This window comes from Anoplophora glabripennis, unplaced genomic scaffold (genome assembly GCF_000390285.2).
Source record: "Anoplophora glabripennis isolate ALB-LARVAE unplaced genomic scaffold, Agla_2.0 scaffold253, whole genome shotgun sequence".
Lineage (NCBI taxonomy): Eukaryota > Metazoa > Arthropoda > Insecta > Coleoptera > Cerambycidae > Anoplophora > Anoplophora glabripennis.
Window position 1 is genome coordinate 21,349 of NW_019416337.1, and position 24,257 is coordinate 45,605.

The 24,257-nt window shown below is 30.9% G+C and overlaps 1 protein-coding gene across 2 annotated transcripts in view; it reads left to right on the forward strand.

Annotated features, from left to right (window-relative positions):
• Window positions 1–10,687: 10,687 nt before the first annotated feature.
• The window catches only part of LOC108912969 (peptide methionine sulfoxide reductase), a 28,367-nt gene continuing 14,797 nt past the window's right edge, over window positions 10,688–24,257 (forward strand). The window contains exon 1 of one of the 2 annotated variants that reach the window (XM_018718403.1): window positions 10,688–10,789. Coding sequence is in view for 1 of the 2 variants with exons in the window: in XM_018718402.1 (XP_018573918.1) it covers window positions 21,617–21,664 (48 nt within the window). In the remaining variant the exon portion in view is untranslated. Of the gene's footprint in view, window positions 10,790–21,555; window positions 21,665–24,257 lie in introns of those variants that run through there. The other variant, XM_018718402.1, reaches the window with a different exon arrangement.

The window sequence follows — 24,257 nt, forward strand, 5'->3', positions numbered from 1 at the left end:
ATCGTGTCAAAAGGGCTTTGATATTTGTTGCGAGAATAACTTACAGAAAGATTTACAAAAAAACAAAAATTTTGAACAGTCCATAACCTCAAGAGATTATTCCGTGGATAATTTTACACCAAATAATATTTACGAACCAAGTTTTTCCGAGATACAGTGTTGAATTTGAAAAAATCCCATTTATTCAAATAACTGAGACTTAGGAAACATCGTTCTAGTTGCTTCTATTATCAGATCTCAGAAGAATATCAAAAATTCGATAGTAGTTTTAATTTTTATATACACAGAACATTAACTCTCGCAATGGATATTACAAAGCGAAAAATAATAAAAGATGGGCCTTAATCTTAGAGCAATTAATGATAATAATCTAAAACTGAAGCTTATAAAGAGTGATAAACTGTGATAGACGTTTATGAAATATTTTTATAAGAATTAAAATTTAAAATCAGTAATCACCACTATGTTTATCTTTATTAAACGAATCTGTCTGAACTACAAATTTTTTTAATTTTCCAAAATAAATTTTTCAGAGTAAAATTTTTATGAGGCAAGTCCTGTAGCCTAGGAAAGGTCCAGCATGGGCTTCAGTAATGATATATACAGGATATTGCACTTAGCATATCCACAGGTGTTTCGTTAGAAATTAAGAAACATATTTTATAGCGCAGCTAGCCGTATTCAAAGAACAGTGAAGAGTTCGATTTAGCATAGAAATATTTCCTTTATCTTTAAATTTGTAGATGGCTTGCTCTACAAAAAAATTGTTTGAACCAAAAAAAAATGGAACAAAACTTCACTTGCTTACTTTGTAAAATAAACCATTTTTTTCTTTATTTTTTTGGGTGTTTTGCCACCTGTGAAACAATTTAAAAAATTAGTAAAATAAACCGTAGCACCAAAAGAATCCGTCAAAGGTTATTTTTATGAAAATAGTTTTGCCCAACCAAAAATCTCACCCTCCAAAGTAACCTTTCAAAAATCTCTCTGTTTTAGTCTTCTGAACTTATAATGACTGTTTAATTATTTTTGCCTGTTAAACGAAATTGTTTTATTAATCTCTTGTTACAAAATATTCTTAATCTTTCTTCTATGAAACCTGAATTACCTTCCACATCTGAACTTCACAATTAAAGACAGCTTATGGGCTCTTTTAATTTTTTCTTCTCTTGCTATTCACTTAGTTATTATCATTTTCATCCACTATTCAAGTAATGCCGCGCGCCAATATCCTTGGCAGAAAAAATGACCTTGGATGGAACTTTGTCGAGCGGGACTATCGCTCTTTACCCACGCCGTTTCTGTAGGAGTGGGAATTCGTGGCAGTACAGCCAGAAAAGCAAACAATAATCACTTATTCTTTTAGTTAGATTCATTCTGATTGGCTATGCTGTTGGTTGGGCTGACATGGCAGTCCATTTGCTTTACTTCTTCAAAATATTTATATCGATTAAAAATATATTTAAACTTTAATTTCAAAGGGCTTACAATTTAAAAAAAGTTGCTGAAAATTATGTGATCACAATGCCTAATGTTTACTTATTAGATTAATATGTAAAAATTATCAGAATACTTATATTGAAATAATGATTTTACCATATTGGTTGTAACTGAACTGCTTGTCTTATTTTAATAATGGATAGCTAAAAAAAAAAGTAAATATCTTTAAATACTTTGTTTTGAGATAAATATGAATGAATAGCATTTAAATTTCAGCATAGATTTCATATATTCCGGGATTATACCTGACCTACACTTGTTTTCTTTAAAATTTGACCATATTTGCATAAAAAATATTATTAAAAGTGTCAAATTGAACTGACTATATTTCCACGTGGTCTTTTGTTGCAATTTCGTGCTCAGATTACTTGGAATATTCGTCTCTTGTAAAAATACCCCTGATGGTTTTTATACATCTTCTTTATTTCTTTTGAATGGCTTCGTTTATCTCACAAATGAGATCTAAATAAGCTTTGGTCTAACTCTCACACTCTGGTTGGACATTCTACGATTTGATTAATCCAGATTAATCATAATCATAGACCATCTAATTGGACTGATATATCTGTGTTGTACATACATAAATTAAGTACCTACCTAATTTTTACATCACAAATCTTCAGGGTAGTATTTTATATCTTCTCTTTTTTAAAGTTTATGATAATGGAATTAGATAAAACATTCAGTATTAAATAATCTATTTAGATTTGCCCTAATAGTTAAATGTGTGTAACTACATCAGATTTATGGTGTTATTATTGATATTTTTTTCAATACTTGTTTTAGGTAAATGACATTTTCTTAATATTTCTTCAATTTATTATACACTCAACATAATCACAAATTTATTTATCAAACTGTGTTTACTTTATATGTTTCGATTTTTTTGTGAAAATAGAAGGATATACCTGATTTCAGTTCAGGACCCGGGGAACTGGTGAAACAGAGCGGCAGTTTTTTACGGGTGGTATTTTAACCTATGAGAATTTTTAAATAGATAAAATATTAAGACGACTTGATGCCGTCCATTTTTGTCTCAAGGACAAACAAAAATTGCAATTTTGAACAAAAAGTGACTCGCAATAACGCACATCACAAGTTAAAGAATGAAATGTGAGTTACAAGAAATATTTATTTGAAATTTCTGTTATACCAGTAATGGGGTGAGGAAATTGTCTGATTTTTTACTAAAATATAAATTTGTTTAAACAAAGCAACTTATAAATATTTTTTCTCAAGACAGGAAGCAAATATTTAGTTTAGGCGTCAAATACCCTAGTGCCGGTCCTGTTTCAGAATACCTAAATATTGGCCCATTGTTTTTACTCGTTTATAATTAAATGAAGTTCATTTGTATATAAAAACTAAGCCTAAAATTAAGTAATTAAGCCTAAAATGAATTTTCAATTAGTCAATATTAATAAAAATAGAATACTGTTAAATTTTTGATTATTTAATATGTTTATTTAAAAGTAACAGTAGAGCAATGGGTAAGCATGTATAAATTGGCTTAAAAAAATTATTTGTGCTGTCATATAAGAATAGAAATTAATTAGTAAATTAATAAATAAAACTCACTGCTGTATATTCACTTAATTATTATTTGTATCTAATGCTACCTAATAGATTTCTACAATTTAAATTCTGAAATTTTCAATGACCTGAAAAACTGTTATCAAATTCTTTATGAATTTTTGCTATTTGTATAATTGGCCTTTTCAACTTAAATATTTTCTAAAGAAGGTAAGAACAACGAATTTTTAACACCTAGAAAAAAGATAAAAAAAAATGTAACTTGTAACACCAATTTCTATAGAGATTTTTAACCAAAAAACTTGCATGTGGTTCTTTAATAGGTACCAAGTCATTTTTAAAAATACACCATTGATATTTAAATTCGTACAGAATATACAGGGTATCAGGAAACTATGAGATAAAAAAAATAAGAGCTGATTTTACTGATAACGATAATGGTACAAGTTCCTATGACATCTCAAAAACTCAATGTTAATGTAACTACATAAGTTATTTTTTTTAAATTAATGTTTGTCATAATATTCTTTCGGTTAGTTGACTTTTTCAAATATGATATTGAGAGTACCTATCCTATCTTACGCAACAAAAATCTTTAAAATTCTAACCCAAAATCATAATTCTTTGTCAAAAATTAAACGGAAACGGTAAATATTATCGACTTGAATACTTTGTTAAAGCTTCTAACAATCTGTAGGATTATACTGTTTCATTATTTGAAAAAACATAAACAAAAAGTTATAACGAATTATCAAGTCACAAGGTCCATTTAAGATCTATACAGCTTTAGAATTTCGGTGATTTTTGTTTTGGAAATGTAATTTGTTCGATAATAACTGTATTGAGTATTTGAAAATCTGTTACAGAAACATAGTTTCATTACTTGTATACTCAGAAATATCTTTCAAATTTTTTTGCCCATAGTTTCCGGACATCCTGTATATTTAATTATTTGAATACAATATAAACACAGACATAGTCAAATATAATTTTATATCAGTGTCTGTTATACTACCACTTATGTATTTTGCATAATAATATATTATTAAATGGTTCATTCATAATATAACAAAAATTTTATTTAAACAAGTGGTATATTTCTATCAGACATTATATTATAACTGATTCATTGTCTTCTATTAACTGCCATATGCAAAATACATAAATGGAGAATAAGAATGCAAACAATAACTGCCTTAAGTTTAACAATAATATGTTCAGTTATATTTACACAAAACTAATTTATTTTCCTACTATAGAGTATGAGATTATACATTATTAGTTTTTTTTTGTGGTAAAAGTTTTTTTTTCACTGATGTACCATTAAAATAGTTAGCTTTAATAATATGATACCCTCGTATAATATACTTAATTAAAATAGTTTTATGTACATATATACATATATCTATATCTCAAATTTTCTAATGTACATTCCAAATATGTGATAGATAGTAAAACGTAGCACTTTTTAATAATTGTAATTTGCCATCTTAAAAGTTTTTTCAATATAACAGCGAGCCTTTAAAATGTATTTGTGAAGCTTTTAACTTTTTCCTATGTGGCAGGATCTAGGTACATTAAATGTATTTAATATTGGTTATATTTTATGATTGAGTTTTTAATTGATATTCCTGAAAACAATATTACGCACAAAAGTTAATAGCTATATAAAAGTATATATCTCCTTTGTCATGTTGTTGATTTTTGGCTTTGACTTAGTTACATTAACAATTATCATTGCATTATATAGCACAATTGCATTAGTGTTAATTTTAGGGTATGAAAATTTATTTTATTTGTTTACATTAAATAAAAAAGCAAATTTACCAGTAAACTATTCTGCAGCTGCCAACATTATGCAATTAACTTATGTTCTAGTGTAATGATGAATAATTTTTTGATGGTCTAATATTGAAAAATTGATATAAATGAAAATAACACGAAAAATATTATGTATACTTAGGGAAATATAATTTAGTCATAAGTCGAAACAACCGAAACAAAATATCTGGTTTAAATAGGCTCCAGAAAGGTTACCATACAGTCATGATAAAAAAAAATTGCTTAAGGGGCCTATTAGGGATTAAAACATTTTTTGATAACTTTTTATTTTTTGTTACAAATTACAAAATCATCTTTTTACGGTAGGTAGCTAGACATTTTTAGCGGTAGCTATAGTACAATTTTTACCCTAGCAAAAGCTTTTATCACCTTTTTTGCTGCAGATAAGTTACTTTTTAGACACTATTATCTGATATTTTCCTATAACTATGTAGATTAAGCTACATTTTCAATTGTTAACTTTGTCTTTAAATTTCCCCGTCATATTTAAATATTTTGTAGCATTTTGAAAATTTTTTTGAATAAATGCTTTGACTAATAATTTGTATTTTGCCTAAGATTGAACTGAACAGTTACAGCTAGAATATAAGCAGGTATTATTAAAATTAGCTTTGCTACATTTTAAAATTATTATTTTTTTTAATCGACAACAGAATTTTAAAATATTGTTTTTACAAATTCTCTGTTATATTAAACCGGTATTCAGGTGTGTTCTAATTTCTGAATCCTTCGTAAAAAATAGATTTTTGCAAATCTGTGCCTATGTATTAGAATATGTATTTCAAAATAATAGATTAGACAAAAAATATCTGAGGTTATCTAAATATTAAATGAGATGTACGTTGAATCTGTTAAAAATGTTGTTAGTTGGTGTATTAATTAAACTTCACAAATATTTCTTCAACTGATAAGTGCCTGATAAAGCAATAACAATAAAAGTGTAATGTAGAAAGTGTAATAAATTAAACATTTGTTAACAAACGCCTAAATATTCAGGCATAATAAGGAATTATTTAATGTTATTGCTCTTTTGTTGTGTAGTTAAGTTTTTATTTAGTACACGAGTTAAAGTTGTCTCAATTATGTACAGTACTTATCCATTGTAGATAGTATAAGTTATTAGCGTTTTATTTATTATATTTAAAATATATTTTGTAAAAATAAATAGTATATTTAATAGATTGTTTTAAAACATACACGTGTACTTATTTATTTATTTATTTTTTTCACCTTCGTTTCTAATTTTAACTCTTAAATTTTTTTCTTCGCCTGATAAACTTCTAAATATTGTAATAAAATGCGAGGTTTTGTTAGAAACCATAATTTTTCGCATTGCTGGAATCAATATGTGGCATCAGCATATTTTTCAAATAAAAAATTATTGCACTAATTTGTATAAATTCCTCACACAATTACAGTGTAATAAAATCACGGTTATGTACTTTTTTACACAATCAGACCTCTGAAATTGAATGGGTCATGATTGTTTTGTGAAATTGAAAATCTTCACAAAAATGATTCTTCAAACTACCTTTTTAAACAAAACAAATCCAAAAATCTTTTACATTGTATTGCTATATATTTATTAATTCTATAATCACTGAAAAATTTTTCCAGCACATATTTGGTCCATCCAAGATACCTGCCTTGTACACAATCGAAGTATGTAACTAGTATGAGAATTTTTATAAAAAAAAAAATAAAGACACTATTCTGTAATCCGATATTTTTTGCAGTAATATTTTTTTTAACATGCCTCTTATCTTGCATACCTAGTTAGGCAACTATCAGCAGCAATAAATGATAATTATTAACAAATAAGTAATAAAAATTGGTAAATATTTATTTCAATAGGTGTTAAAAGCAACAATGAAACATTAAAAAATTCCTACTGATAAGGAAATGCATATGTAGGTACATTATTTACCTCATATAATTCAGACGTCCTAGGAATGTTTTTTACTCTATTTTAGAGGTACCTACCTAATTCAAAGAAATTCAACAATTTTTCCTAAAAATCTTGTCGAATGAAATTAAATGATATTCCTCAATACCAAAAATGTAGGCATGCAAAAGATATCTAAATTCATAACTGTTGCATTTTGGGAAACAACTATTCTATATGTCCCAAGTAGCATTGAATTATACCCACAATATTTAGTAAATAACTAGTAATTAATAATTATCCAAAATAAAAATCACTAATTCTACATTTTACTCGGTATTGTTTCTTCTATATAATACTAGCCATATATTTATTAGCGCGGAATTTCAGGATATGGTTAAAATATATTTCCTTCAATATACTCGTCACTCGAAATTTTTAAGTACTCAGTACCTACTATTGGTGCATAAATCTAGCGAAATCCAGGAACGAGTAATAATATTTTGTTATTAACATAACTATTTTATTAGAATTTTATATTTATTTATTCCATTTATATTATTAATTGTATATAATTGTGCATTTCTATGGTTGAAAATTGTCTTTTCTTAACTGAAGATTAGTCCATTGATTGATACTTATATCTGCTGAACGCACTGGTTCATACCGTTCTGGTCCTTGATTTTTATGGACGAATCGTTTCCAAATTCCTAACATTTCGCCTCCATTGAAATTATTCTGTATTTCCCAAAGGACCAAAATTTTCTATTTCATTAGAATCTGGTATTAATAGATCTATCACGTGTCCTGTATCTACCCCGTGTTCCGTAACTGCGGATTTTTCGGTGGTGTTATTCTTCAGGGGGCGCTTGTGCTCCTTTAACCTTTGTCTTCCAGTCCAATATATGTTTTTTTATAAAGAATGTTGGATACACACCATGTCATTGGCATAGTTTGTTCCTGCAGGTCGTTTTGGTAAAAGCTATCCCTATTTTACCTGGTGTTGTAGATGGTATAAATAATGTGTTTCCTTAAGATGCAATCTTGTCAGTATATCCTTATAAATAGATCTTAAATTGCTTAAAATTTCAATCTTTTTGTACTGACCATAGATCCTCCAGGTCGTGAAGTTCCTCGGACACCCTTATCAGAAGGACACCATCGTATCTAAAATTTAATTATTTGTGGTGCATAATAGCTTTATTTAAAAACTTATAGCCTAAGAGCTGGCGTGATTTTGTTCCCATCATTTGCACCAAAGGAGAAGCACATTAATGTTGAAATATGGTTTAAAGCGAACAAATATCGGCACGTCTGCCGTTGCAAACCGGCAGCGTTTGGCCGGAGGCGGCTACTAAAATTTGTTTTTTTTTTCAAAAACTTGATTTGTACCACCTGCAGACTATGAAATTCGGCTTTAGGAATACAATTTGACCACAAAAGTGAAATGACAGACAAAAAAGTCGGTATCTAGTGCATACCTTTACTAAATCTGCTAAATTCTCATCTTTGCCTTTTTAAATAAGTCTTTGATAAAGTTCTTCCAAAGCTTCTTTTATTTTCAAGAAGGCCTTCGACTTCAGCTGATGACTCCCATGTCTAGGAAGTCAGATATCTAGTGCGTGCAAATCGACGATTGACTAAAGCAAAATTCGTTCCTCATTTGATGAGAGAACAACAGAAATAAAACCGTGTGCGTTTGTCGGCTACTGCTTGAACGATCCAATGAGGAAAAAATATTCATTCTAAGGATCCTAACGGAAGACAAAAGCTGAGTATACGGCTACGACATTGAGACAAAAGTTCAATCATCACAGTGGATTGGCAAATGATCTCTACGTCCCAAGAAAGCTCGGCAGTCTCGATCCAATATCAAAGCGATGCTCACTGTTTTTTTGACTTTAATGTACTTGTGCATTTTAAATTATTGCCTCAAGCTACCTAGGACCACTGGCAAAAGTTTATGAATAGGAGGAGGGAGTACTTTGAAGGAGACAAATCAAATCAAATCAAAGCATTTATTGGTATGGTGTCTATACATTAAAATGTTTACACAAGTCAAAAAAAGAAAAACACGAAAGATACAACATATAAGCAATACTACACTAAAGTTAAAAAAACACATTCAGATAAATATAACGTAAACAGCATAAAAAAGTGAATATTACAAACATACATTAAATATCTAAAAACTGGTCAGCAAGGAACTCACCAAAATTGTAAAACGCTTTCCTCTTAATAAGACATTTTCTAATTCTGGCCTTAAAACAGTCTGAATTTAGTGATCGAATCTCAGATGGAAGTCTATTAAAGAATTTAATGCAAAAATAATTAGTGCAATCTCTGGATTTCGTTAATCTATGAAATTTAGGCCTAATATTGTGTCGCTCTCTTGTATGATGAAAATGAAAATTGTCGAACAAATATATTCTGATTATTTTTTATATAAATGAGACATTCAAATATGTAAACTGACGGCATTGTAAGGATATTTAGCAGTTTGAAGTGCTCCCGACAATCATCTCTGTATTTTAGTCATGGTGGCATGAAAAGTACCATAATATGCAGATATGAGTACAGGCTTAGATACTACACGATCCAAATTACGCAGTAGGAAAATATTCTTAGATAAACGTGCGGATAAATCATTGACAGATTTTTCCCAACTCAATTTAGTGTCAAGGTGAACTCCAAGAAATTTAATGCTATTTGAGTTATCACAAGTATTGATATGGCGAAGTGTAAAAAGCAAAGATTGAGTTTTGTCAACATTTAAGTTCAATCTATTAGCAATAAACCAGTCCTTTATCAACGGCAGCGCATCCACTGAATCCTCTGTGAGTTTAATTAAGTTATTATTTGACTTTAAAGCGGTAGTATCATCGGCAAATAAAATAAAATCAGTAGTTATATCACAATTTGGGAAATCATTGATGTAGATAAGAAACAGAATAGGGCCCAATACTGGGCCTTGGGGAACTCCATGAACTATTTTTGTTAGGTGTGAAGAACAAGAATTATAAAAAACATACTGAGTTCTGTTCGATAGATAAGACTCAATAAGGGACACGCTATTGTCATCAAAATTGTAAAATTTTAGTTTATTTAAAAGAATTCCGTGGGACACACAGTCAAATGCCTTAGTCAAATCGTAAAAATTTCCACTGACAACATTGTTTGATTCGAAATTGTTTAAAATAATTGTAGTCAACTGGTTAATAACTAAAGTTGTTGACCTTTTGTTCCTAAAACCGTATTGACTAGAATGGAATAAATTATTGTTTTCAAAATCTGCAATTTTCATTTTTAAGGCAGTTTCGAAAACCTTTGCCAGAACGGGAATAAGAGATATTGGTCGGTAGTTAGATACATCATCTTTCTCACCTTTCTTAAAAACAGGAATAACCTTGGATAACTTGAAAGCTGTAGGAAATACGTTGGAGCTTGGAGCTAATACATTGATTGACAAGGACCAATAATGTACAAAATTAATAATAAAGTTTAAAAGAAGTAATGTTCGCTTATTTTCTGAACAGACCTCGTATAAGTACATGTTTACAGAATATATTCCTTTTTATTATATTATTTTAACTTATGTTTTCAAGCATTACAAATACTCTTAATCGGTACTCATATTTCGACGAGCACTCCTTAAATTTTGGGCAAGTGTTCATTATTTTTAGCACTTTTCAAACGAGTATTAGTATATACTCTAACGTTTATGTTGTTACTTTTTCCTCACATGGTGTAGGAAAACCTTGTGTTTGGCAACCGAATTAAGGGACGCCCTGTATAATAAGTAATACGTGCTCCCAAAAGTGCAGTTATTCGTTTCACCAGCTTTTACCTTCCACCTGTTATTTAGGATAAAGCTTGTCCCAATCATGCGAACCCTGTCATGCGAGCCGACAGCCAATATTTCAAGTTGACTATTAAATCCGTGATCGGCGCAGAACGGCTTCACTTTTTCACGCGCTGTCGGCAGGTGAGGTCGTGTGTCCGGGAACATCTCAGAAGCAATTGCAGTAGGTAAGCTTGGATGTTTTTTATTTCATTAATGCGTTTTTAACATTACTTACATTCAAAACGGCAATATGTTTGTAAATATTTCTACACAATTTTAAAATAAATTTATCACTTAAATATTAAATCGATATTTATAATTTCCCTTGTAAAAAATATGATTTACTATGGTCCAAATAATTATTTAACCTACTAAAAGGAAAAAAAATTGCAAATTCATTACTACTTTAATTCATCATTTATTTAAAAACCATGATCTTCAAAATGTATGTGCTAAAAAATATTCGCGAACGTTAATGATATTGTGGGAAACTACTCTGCGGACTACAAGCCCACTGAATAATTTACCTACACCCGCAATATCTAGTAAGCAGCTATTCATCAGCAAAATCACCAGACCTTTGTAGGTTACATCTCGCCCACACTCGAAAATTGGAGAATAATGACAATTTTCAGTATTTTTAGAAAATATGAAAACATTGACGTCTAATGGTTTCTAGAACAATTACGTTATGTTTGATAAGAATTATCCAAAAACCATAGCTGTGGAAAAACACAAGTTACAATTTGGGAAAATGTCTAATTAGGTAATCATAAACAGTATCACTTTAATGATCATTTTGAATATTAATTGAAATCTATTTATCTTTATTGTTTCATTTTTTAATAAACAAATGATTTATACTTTATACGTATTTGAATTTATGAGCTAGTTATCCATATCTGTCGTCTGTAATATACACTAAAAATATGTTAAATAAAAATATGTGCAGAGAGAGGTAATACAATTTTAGAACGCCTTTAAATTGTTGTATTATTGGCGGTTGAAATATTTCTTAAAATAATTTTGCCTACATCTACATTTTTCAGTTTAGCTTGTGGTATGAAAAGATACGATGGATGTATCTACCAGGACTTTTTTTAAGATATTGTAATAATTTATCTTACTATAAGTAACTATTTTAAGCAACATATTATTAAAATATTTATTTAACTACTTATAGATTTTTAAAAATTGATTTTATAAAGTTAACTTCTGATTATTTTTCTATATTTGATAAGAACCAATCCTATACATGCGGCATTCATGCCAAATTACCGAGGTGATCGGACCATTTTAAATTTTCCAAATTTTTTGGTATTATTTATTACCCCTTTTCCCATTTAGAGTAACTTTTATGAATTGTTATCACTTTGTTCGATTTGAAATGTAGTTTTATTAAAAAAATAATAATACATTTTTAGTTTTTTTATGTTTTTTGATTTTTAAACCAAAAAAGTGCTTTTTGAAAAATGTGACGTTTTTTCTCATCGAAATAATTCTCAAAAAAATCGTATATTTCAATATAAATTATAACAATTTCTAGAGTGAGACCTTTTATTCTATTTTTTTTAATTAAATTTTTTTCTTGTATTTTAATTTTTTACGCTATTATTAGTAGGTAAAACATTTCATTTACCTACCTATGTACCGCAAATAAGATCCACTTCTTATTTGTGGAAGGGCGAAATGGGCGTTGACTATTAGACGCCTTCATTATAGCCATCCTTGTCTATCACATGGATTTCTATGGCTTACTTTATCGCTCTCACGTAACTTCTGATAGACCATCGGTACTTTCCTACACTATATATACATAGGGTAACGATGAAATTTAAAAAATCAATGTCTGGAACACTTGACAAATTTTATTTTCTGTATTATTCCCGCCAGTGATACAAGCGCCGAAAGATTTTGACTCTTGTAGTTGTTTCGACTACTTTGGTACAACAATATACAGCTGTATCGTCCATCTTACATGTGATATTTGTGCTGAGCGTGCGTGCTTTGAATTTTTTGCCATTAATATTTATTATATTATTTTCGTTACTTAAATTAATTTTTTTACAAATAAGTGTATGCATAAAAATTATTTTAAAAAAGTTGTTCAATGTTGCGTCTCAAAAATATACTTACCATAAACTTGAGGTTTTTTCCTCTCATAAGTATGTTTATATTTATTTTTAATTACAATGCTTTTCTAGAAATACGTGGGCTAAAGATTGAGTGGTCTATTATATGTAGTATATATGTATTCATCTTTCGCTGTCGCTTTCCATCTGAATTGCCTTTGTTTACCCTTTAATGCTGTCTCTGGACCTGGTAAGAATAGAACACGCATTTTGTTATTTGCCTGTAGCCTGGATAAACCCTAGGATGGCACTGGTCTCCCTAAGGCTTTCAACTGAGCATTTTTGCACAATATGTTTCTGGTCACTTTGAATATGAGCACATGTCTTTATCACCGTCTTTTAGATTTTGCCTAGCCTGAGCACTTTCATAAGCTTTGCCTTGCCTAAGCTCTTTTGTAGGTTTCCTTGGAATACGTACCCCACAGAGAGTTCGGAGCTAATTTGACACTAATTAATTATCTAGGCCTGGAGCAGCGTACTCGCAAGGATTTTCAAGTAAATGTTTTGAATTTATGGAAATACGGTTATTACTATTTTATTATAAATACATAGCTTTATAATATAGAAAATGCAATGACCTTGAAGGCTCAGAGTCCCGATATCCGTCCTAATGAACTGCAATACTAGAGTTGACGTTCGATCGCACCCGATGATGATTCTGTCGTGATCCTACAGGTATTTTCGCCTTCGTATATCTTCGCGCATCTGGACTTGTAGTTCGGTGTGGTAGTTCTGCTTCTTACCCCGCGTTAGCTTGAATTTCGTAGCATCGAAAATTTTTTGAACTTAATAAAATATTTCGCTGATTTTGCTTCTTAGGGATGGTCGGCTAGATACCCACGAGCATTTTCCAACTACGTTTGATGGGGTTTTCTCTGCGGAAAGAGTCTGCAAACGGCTTCGTAGCTCAAATTCGAAAGTTGATTGAAATTTGCACATCGTAAATATACTCGTACCAGTTCTTATTTCATAATTATTTTATAACATTTTGATTGCACGATTAGTTAACCAGTCTTAACGTTATATTCAAATCGTAATATATGGCATACATTAGGATATGAAGCTTAGTTTTTCCTTTACTACTTTAGCCCGTTCTCCAAGAGAAACAATGTAGGTTTAGGAATGTAGATTGAAAAGACAAATTATATTTTCCTCCTCTTCCTCTGCTGCTTTAATGCATCTTTGAAATGGCAGCTACCCACTAACGATATCGTTAAAATTGAGTTGTATAGGTGCAAATGACAAATAACCAAGCAAACCAAACAATTTTGCATTTTTACAAGTCAGATAAATCAGATCCAGCCTTTGGAAGTTTCTTTCGCAACACCTTAGCAGCCCAATGGGTCAATTGCCAAAAACAAATTGTTTAACACATAAAACTTAATCATTCAGTCTTACCTTAAAACCTTAAATCCACTCGTTAATAACTAACCAAACATATATAGGTATACATATAAGTAATGTAGTCTTTATTGTTATTTTGTTACAACATAATTAGTTAGATACAATGTAGATTCAAAAATAAACCAAGTTGCGCTAACATTGACGAAATGTAACTTATTAGAGTTTACTGTTATTATAGAGATTAGAGATAGAACAAATTAGTTCTGTTTTAATTACTAGATTAAGTGTAGATAGCCTTTAACTTTACATAACTGCAAATAGTGGCTATAAAATAATAAGTAATACCTAAGTCTGGCTATTGACCTTGCTTTCCGTCAACATTGAACTTAACATAGATACCTGTACACTACTTACACACAATGTGGAATATACTTCAGAGATAACTTATGTTTATTTATTTATATTTGTCTTACATTGGCTATTGCTATAACTAGTACTGGATATTATAAGGATATTTATTTGAGTACAAGTCGTCTTGTGATAGATCAAGATTTCAGTGATATGATTTGATAAGTCTATATCTCACAATAAGGAATGTAGTTCAAAGTTACTCCAGGAGTAATATTAATAATAGTTAGCATAAGGGTGTATACAATAAATATACTTGAAATTGTACTCGTATTTGCCCTGTTATTAGATGGTAAATCTGTAGGGCAATAAATTGGAGATTATTAGTATCAGACGAGGACACAAAAAATAATATTAAATGTAACGCATGAGTGTTGTAGGAAGTGGAAGGAAAGGCTGTTCTGGACAAAATATTGGAACAGTATTATCGAAATTTCAAAGTTTCTGCCTGCAACAGTCTATCTCGTATGATTGAACTGAAAAATAAAGTAAAAGTTTCCAAAAGTGTAACACTGTGGGGATGTGTGTCATTCAAAGAGTTGAGAAGTTTGGAGTATATCGACGACAAAGTCGGTGCAGAGAAACATCAGGAAATACTGACAGAGAACCTGTTGCCTAGTATCGAACAATAGTAACTATATGGGAAATTAATTTTCCAGCAGGATGGGCATCTTGCTACATAACGGAATTGATTCAAAAATAATATAACATATCTCAATATTATAGAAACTCTATGGCAGAAGTGAAAAACCATCTCAGGAAAAATCCTCGAATTTATAATCATTGTTTATTACATTTATCGTTTTTATTATCCTATTATAATAGTTGAAGCAAAGAATTGCCTCTTTTTTAGACACCTAGACCTGGGTATGATGATGTCGATCCTACTACCCCCTAACCACGGACTGCTTAACTCCCCTAAAACTCGTGTCACATATATCTAATGTTAGTATGCCACAAAAATTAATGTTTGTCTTCGAATTTTGCTGTCTGTTTCTAAGTAAATTTGGCTTTCTTTAGCTATATCACCATCAGTAGCTTTCATATTCAATATTTAATTCTCCTTTTCAACATCGATTAGCCTAACGCAGGGGTCGGCAAACTTTTAAGCCAGAAGAGCCATCTGCAATAGAAATATCAATTTCATGAATTTCAAAGAGCCACGAATTTTTATTTCTGCTTTTACATTTTATTTAAAATTTAAATCGGATACGGAAGTTTATACGCGTCTTTATATGTACTCGTGTGCTGCTTGTCTGTCCGCTTTAACTTTTAATTTTTAGAGGAACTTGAAGAGCCGCAATTGTCTCTTGAAAGAGCCGCATGAGGATCGCGAGCCGCGGTTTGCCGATCCCTGAGCTAGTACCATGCGAAACATCGCCATAATTTTAAAAATGTTGTCACCGCCGTTCTTGGGGGTGAAAATTCGAAATATTTAGAATTATTCAAATTTCGTGGCTGAAAACGTACATAGGTATTGTATTTTTTAAACCGAGTAAGTTGCGCGAAACTAAATGTGTACCTACAGGACATAGCTAGTACCTTGCGAAACATCGCTATATTTTTAAAAATGTTGTCACCGCTGTTCTTGGGGGTGAAAATTCGAAATATTTAGAATTATTCAAATTTCGTGGCTGAAAACGTACATAGGTATTGTATTTTTGAAACCGAATGAGTTGCGCGAAACTAAATCTGTACAGGACATAGCTAGTACTAACGGATGCCTTTGGTTGACCAAAAGCGTGTCTAGCTGCTTATGATTATGTGTCAAATAATTTAATATTTTTCATTATAAGAAATTCACTGATATTAATGTAACTAAATACAAGGCCAAAGTTAGGAAAAAAGTTCATATAAATTTAGGCCCGCAATGATTCATTGTAAAGTAGAGAATAAATTCAAATAGTGAAATTCGCACTTCATTAAATGTACATTTATCATCTTTATTAGTAAAATAAATTAACAAAATTCATTATTTCATATTAGGTACTCATTATGTGTAGTGGTCTCCGACCCCTGTCAAGAACATGGCATGACATGGCATGGCACATACTAAATAAATAATATTTACCTTTGTCATAAGAATTTATAACTATTTATACTGAAGGTTATTGTTAAGTGTCAATGTCATTTCAACACCTTCATACCTAACGTGTATCGCCAATGAATATACAGAATGATTCTGTAAAAGCCGAAGCAAATTGTAAAGAGTGCTAAAATAAAAAACAAACGCTAGTGATTTTGCCCGCATTACCTATTATTATTTTAAACAAGTGTGTACCACACAATCAAATTAACGATAGGTACTCAAATAATAATTGTAAAGGCTTAAAAATAAAATAGATTTCCATTTCAAAGGTTAAAATTTAAACTCAAATAGTGTCTAAGTAGATTTATTTATTTGTGGCGACAATTTTTATTTAATTCAATTTTTTTATTTTATTTATTATTAATGTGACGATATTGGAATAACTATTTTCTTTCTTTACACTTACTATTAGTGGAAAATGTTTATAGATGTAATTTAAGTACGCGAAAGTAGTACCTACCTTTTGACTAACCATTTGAGATAAGAACTTTCTTTTGCGTTAGTTAATTTTTATAATTAAAAATGTAAAAAGGTTTTCTTCGTCTACAACTGTTTTACTTTTTTATACTTCCATTAACGATTTTTTTATTTACGGTGTTACAATTATGTAACTGTACAAATACAAGTTCTATAGAGATCAAGAGACCAACTCGGTTCTTAACACAGTTAGTAACATCCGCCCAGTCCAGACATCTAAACGTCATCTGGTTTCAGTGCCCCTAGGCTATAAACATTCTCGATCCATCATGCCATTCATTGTACGTCTTAAGACAAAAGGTGGACTGGATATTTAATAAGTAGGTACCCTTAAATAATTTAAAATTTCTCAGAAACTGAGTAACGGGACCAATGGAATGTAATGTTATAATTTTTTGCACAATTTGGTACGTAATCATAAATTCTAGACCAACTTGAATTAAGGATTTTTCGAATTTTAAATTTGCATTCGTTCAGTTTATTACGGATTTTTTTTTTTGAAAACGAATATACAGGGTGGTCCCAAGGTAATGGACCAAAATTCATGGGTAAATTCCCGAAGCAAAAATATTGCAATATAGCCGAACTTATCTAAGTCCAAAAGTTAATAGTTAAAGAGATACAAGGTGTTAAATGTAAAATATTATGTTAGTTTATTTTCGTTTATTTCTTAATAAATGCAAATGTCCACACAAAATTTTAGGGTTTGGGGTTCTTTGGGTCGAGGAATTGAAATCTGTTCACATTTTGGCTATAGTTCATAGAGGGCGCTAGCTGCAGTAGATTGAATGGGTTTAAAAATGACAGTTTTCTTTACTTTAAGGTATCTCATCGTTGCGTTGGCATCAAATTCTTATTTTCAAACATTTTTAACACAAAAACTTTATGAAAGAGCTGTCTCGCACTGTATTCGAAATATTTGGCTGTGAAACTTTCAATGTTGTTCCTTTAAATTACAGTTAAGTACCTATTTAGTTTAGCGGTAAAGTAGGCTTTGGACGAAAATCAATTAATTGACGTTTTCCACTTGTCTTATTCACATTAGCTTTATTTCGTATTAGCTGCCCATTTTTCATCAAATTGGGTTTAAAGCGTTTTGATCCAAAATGACTCGAGCTCCTGACAAGCACACAGTAAGCTTCTAATATGATTTTAATCAACGAATCAACAATAAAAAAAACTACGTCGAAATAATAGTTTATATGAAATTTAAATCTATTTGTGCATATATCAATATAATTTGTTTTAAATTAACTAATACCATCCATCATCACTTGAGTACAAAGTTCAAATCGAAACTGGTTCGTCGGTATGTTTCGTTAACACAAACTGTTTTAATTATTATTAAACGAGATTGTTAGACTAATATTTCTTACGATTTAAATCCAAGGTAGTATTAATAAACAATATCTGTAAAATAAGTACATATGAACTGAATATCTGACTTCAAAAACGTACAATGAGTTAACATCGAACCAGAGAGATGTGATAGTACTTAAATAAATAGGGTTTTTCATATAATTTTTTTTTCAAAAATATTCCTTCGAGATACTCGTATAATAGAGTTTTCGTTCTCAAAACTCTAATCAACATGACTGGAAGGCAAATAATATTTAAATGAAATGTTAACAACTTATTACGTGCTAGAATGTTTAAGCGAAAGAGGTTATTTATTTAAAATATCTCTATCTTATTAGTGTGGCAAAAATATGTACCTAATTAAATAGAAAAATAATAAAATGCCTCAAATCCAGCAATCATGACATATATTTTTGTAGCTACATATGGACAACTCATTTTAAATAAAGTATTTTTATCAATAAATCCTAGATAAATCGAAAAAAATGTAAGTCTAAAAATTTCTAATAATATACAGGGGTGTTTGTAAATAAGTGCGATATATTTTAGGGAGTGGTTGCCGAAGTAATTCTGTGAAAAAGAGTTCATTAAACGTAGGACGAAATATGCTTCGTTTCCGAAATACAGAGTATTTAAATTATAAATTTTTATTTATTTTTATTATTTCAGTTTTAAAAATAGTGACTCGAAATTTGAAATATGCTTTGGAGGGATAAATGTGCATTTTTTGGAGTGATCGGAATATTTTTACTTGCACCAGTGGCGTTCTTGAGAGAATACCACCATTTTTAATTTTAAAAAATGGTACGCCACTGACTTTTCCCGTTTTGATATTTTTTTGAAATCCGCCATCAATACTGAATAAAATAGGTCTCTTTAATTTTTTTTGTAGGATGAACCGTTTTTTAAGAAAAAAATAAAACATTTTATTGTAGGTTTTGTTATCTTTTATTTAAAGCGTTATTATGGCCAAAGTAAAAATGCAATTGAACGTTGTAAATCGAAAGTTGATACGAGTGTGTGTAAAAAATTCTTCGATTTCGAGATACAGGATGTTCAAATTTTAATCTTTAAATTTTTTTCTCTTGAATATTTCAAAAACTTTTATTATCTAATACAGTAACATTAAACTAAAACAATAACACAAAACAACAGTAATAAAAATATTTTTTAATAGTCGAAAATCTACAACCTACATGTTGAAAAAGACCTCCCTCACAAATGATACAACAATCAACTCGCCTCATTGACTGTCGTATTGGCTGAAATATTCCTACTGTATTTCTTATTGTCTCACCGGCTGTAATTCGATTCCTCAGGTCTTCAACATTTTCAAATTTCGAGTCAATATCTTTAAAACTCTGAAATAATTAAAAAAATAAATAAATAATTAAAATTTAAACACTGTATCTCGGAAACGACGCATATTTCGAGCTACTTTTATATGAACTTTCGGCAACCACGCCCTAAAATATTTCGCACTTATTTACAAACACCCTGTATTTCTAATTTTTATTTCAAATTTAGCGATTTTTAGATAAATGTTCTGCTGATTATCCTTATTTAATTTCAAAACTTCTCTCACTTCAGATAATATATGAGGCATATCTACAAAGAATACTCAATCGAAACGATAGTATATTTATGAAAAATATTTGATACCTTCGTCAAAAAAATTGTCTGTCGCCTCTCGGACTCATTGTCCACCCATAAACACACTCAGAGAAGAGAAAAGATAAAAATCAGGAGGTACCAGGTCAGGGCTGTGAACGGGGTGGTTGATAATGTTCCAATCGAATGAATCCAAGAGTGTCATGCAAAAAGTCAATAGGGAGAATCTCTTTATTGTCTCAAAACACAGTTGCCATGATTTTTCGGACCGAAACAACGATTTTCAATTTTTTCGCTGATAGTGAAAACGGATGTCGCCACTGCATTAATAGTCCAGTCACTGAAGGCGAAAATAAGGTAAAAGCTCCCAATTTTTTCGGATAGCATAGATTTTCCTGAAAATTTGCATACAAACTCATCTGATCCCCCACTTCAAAAGTCTAGATGTGTGCTTTTACCCTAGGGGTGGATGCCACCCCTTGTGGATGGTGGGAATTTTTTTATTAAAAATAACCTCAAGATTCGATAGAGGAATGAATTCTAAGCAAAAAATGTTCTATAAGAATTTTTTGTGCAGTCAATACTTTTTGAGTTATTTTCGTCTAATTCAGTGACTGGTCAAGGAATTGTTAACCTGGCGGGATTCGGAATAGCGGTACTCGTTTCAACACGCCACTACAACAACAGTTCTCAACTGACTGAGAGAAAATAGGGCGCGTTCTGCTCCCAACACTTTGGCCTTGAATGCAGTGTTGCCAACTTTGTCGAAAACAAAAACAAAAGAGCATCATAATCTCGGCAGTCTTACTTTGTGGCTATGCCTCGTACTATCACCTGCACTCCATTTCGACGTTATATCTGACTCATTTTATGTACATTATCTTCTGCATTAAAATTCTATGTACAGGGCATTTAAAAAACACGCGTTTTCAGTCTATGATGCAAAAATATAACCAAAAATATTTCCGAAATAACAAGAAGTTTAACTGGGTTTGAAAACTACTTAAAACAATAAACTTATCAATACAAATGACGGACAGTTTTATTAGGCACAAGGGTTAGCACTGAAACAATTTTGTAAAAAAAGTATGCACCTACATCACTAAAGAGAAGTTCTTTCTTGTATTATTTTTGTTTCGTTTATTACATAAATGTAGCACATCACATTCAAACAGCATCAACTAAATAATTACGCCCGCAGCTTGCTGTTTCGACAGAAGAAACTCCGAAACTGGATATTAAGTCCTCTCCTCCGTATTCATATTTATCGTGTGCTGGTCTATGCGAGGTCTACGGCATTTGCAGTGCGTGGTTTGAAGTCACCGACCAATGACGCCCCGGTCTTCGGTTTTTACGTATGAATAACTTCCAAATTCCAGGTAGTTACTACTAAACCATCGTCGTAGAAATCATTCTGATATTTGAAAGCGTCAAAATGTCTGAACCGACGACGTGGTTATCAGCACGGCGACTGTTTCACCATTAACGAGCCTACAAACCAGGCTCAAACAGTATTAGTCAGAGTTCCGTAAAACTCTCATATTATATTTGTGATGTGATGTGAGTGATATGTGTCCGGCTGAAGCCTTACAATGAAGCTGATGGCAATCATTTTCACTATTATCTGTGATTTTATACAGGTACATTTAAATAATAAACAACAAACTAAAGCCGCCTTAGATTTAAGATTATGATTTTTAATACTTTGCATAATAAAATTGCATTTATCTATAGGTACCTCCTTACCGAAGACAGAATCGGAAAAGTAGTAAATAACTTTTATTAGGCACATAACTGTCCACGTAACTGTGTATATAACGCAAAGAAGTCAGTGGCATACATGTTTTTTTTTAAATTATATATAAGTATCAGTCAGTATTATAATATCTTTAGTTATATCTTTAGTATTATTATCACTTTTATTCACTTCTTTTGGAATAAGATAGACAATGAAAGAATAACATTGTACATATACGATCCATTAAGTCTGTATTTTAGAAAATTTATCGTTGCACATTAAGAAAATAGTAAGTAAACGTATATATTTGTCGACCCTATATCTTATCGTTAGTAAATAACCACAGATTAATGTTTATGTGGTTGCTAAGCATCTGAAAAAACTTTCAATTATAATACGTGCTTCTTTTCGAATTGATGAATATCAATATTTATACTTTTTGTATGTAACTTCATAAAATATTTTCTCAGTAAAATTTAAAAAAATGGTTTTGTTTATTCCATATTTGTTTAAATTGACTTTCTTAACTTGCTGTTATTTATATCTAACGAATTCAATTTTTCATATTTTTTTTGCTTAAATAAAGTTAAGTTTAATTAAATGTTATAAAACGTAAAATGAGGTTTTGAAAGTAACCATACCTACATGTACTTCTAGGTAACAACAAATTCCCATAACGTCATGGGTTTTCGTACACTCGAAATAACCATAAGTTGTAAGTTTAACGAGTTATTGCACTAAGTAGGTATATCCAAGTCGCATAAATGGAAAGTGGACAGAGAATTTTTGTGTCTTACCTAAAAAACAACATAAACAGCAAGGATTTGTTTAAATTACAATAGAAGAATTTTTAGAAGCAATGCAAAAATGAAAAGACTACTTTCATGTTTTTTTTTTCTATTATTTTTAGTGTTTAGTTCAACCACCTTGCAATTAGAGAACCTTTAATCAATCCAGGGTTTAAAGCGGTTGATTTTTAATGACATTTAAAGTAAACTCATGAAATTAGGCTATTTTAAGTAAATGTAGTTAAAAATTCACTGGACAAAAATACCCCACATATTCCACATAATATTTTCTATTTTGAAAGAAAACATTTTCAGTTTGCGTTAATAAATCGAAAATAACTCCGAAGTTACTATACAAAAAATATTAAAAAATGTGCCTAGAAATACAAGTAGATACACAGAGGGAAATATCTTCTAATCATAAGTAACTAGGCCCATTCAGTGATATATAATTTTAAACTTTTTCTTTAATTTTCTGATAGTATTTAACCACCTAAATACAGGGTGTTAAAAAAAGAGTGTAAAATATTTAAGGAGGTAATAGTATGAACCAAAATAAGCAGAAAAGTCCCAACAAACATGGGTCCGCAAAGTAACGGTTGCGGAGATATGGAATGTTTTATGTTTTTAGCCCCTTTTTTTTTATTTTGCAAAAACGTTGTGTATTTTCTTATAATAGTTGGTTGATGTTTAGTGAAATAAAGAGTACGTATTTGACAGTTGTTCTCAGTGCACAAGTTTTCTTTCGCTATGGCTGGTTACTCTAACGCAGAATTAACAGACATGCATTTCATGTATGGTCGTGCTAATGGGAACGCCACCGAAGCGCGACGTCTTTATGTTGACGCTTATCCAAATCGCCAGATTCCTTCACAACGCATGTTTGGAAGAATTCACCAAAGATTGCGTGATACCGGTTCCTTGAGCAAACAGTGCCATTTATCCGGAAGACCAAGGTCGGTATCCACTCCTAGAGCAGAAGAAGAAATTCTAGCACTGGTAGAGCAGAATCCAGGTACGAGTGTGCGGAGAATATCAGCCGAGGTAGGAATTAGTGGTCCTCTTGTTTGGAGAATCCTTCACGAGCAACTGCTTTATCCATACCATGTGCAACGAGTACAGGCCTTAAATCCAATAAATGATCATCAAGCACGTTTGGTTTTTTGCCGCTGGTTTCTACGTCATGATGCTGAAGACCCTCGTTTTCTTGCAAACATTCTTTTTACTGATGAGGCCGGGTTCACAAGAAATGGAGTGTTTAATTTTCACAATACGCATATTTGGGCCGACGAAAATCCTCATGCTCTAATAGAATCTGGACATCAGGCACGTTTTTCATTAAACATTTGGATGGGTATTGTAGGTGACAGGTTTCTAGGTCCTGTTGTTTTACCAAACCGATTAACAGGCGCTGCTTACCTCAACTTTCTGCAGAACACACTGTATGAGTTTTTGGAAGACATTCCTTTGAATCAGAGGCAACAAATGTGGTTCCAGCATGATGGTGCTCCAGCTCATTTTTCCATGGCCGTTAGAGAGCATTTACACCAAACTTTTCCACATAGATGGGTAGGAAGGGCCGGACCTGTTTTATGGCCTCCAAGATCGCCTGATCTGAACCCTCTAGATTTCTTTGTTTGGGGATATTTGAAGACATTAGTGTATGGTACTCCTGTAAATAGCCTGGAAGAGCTGCAGCTACGGATT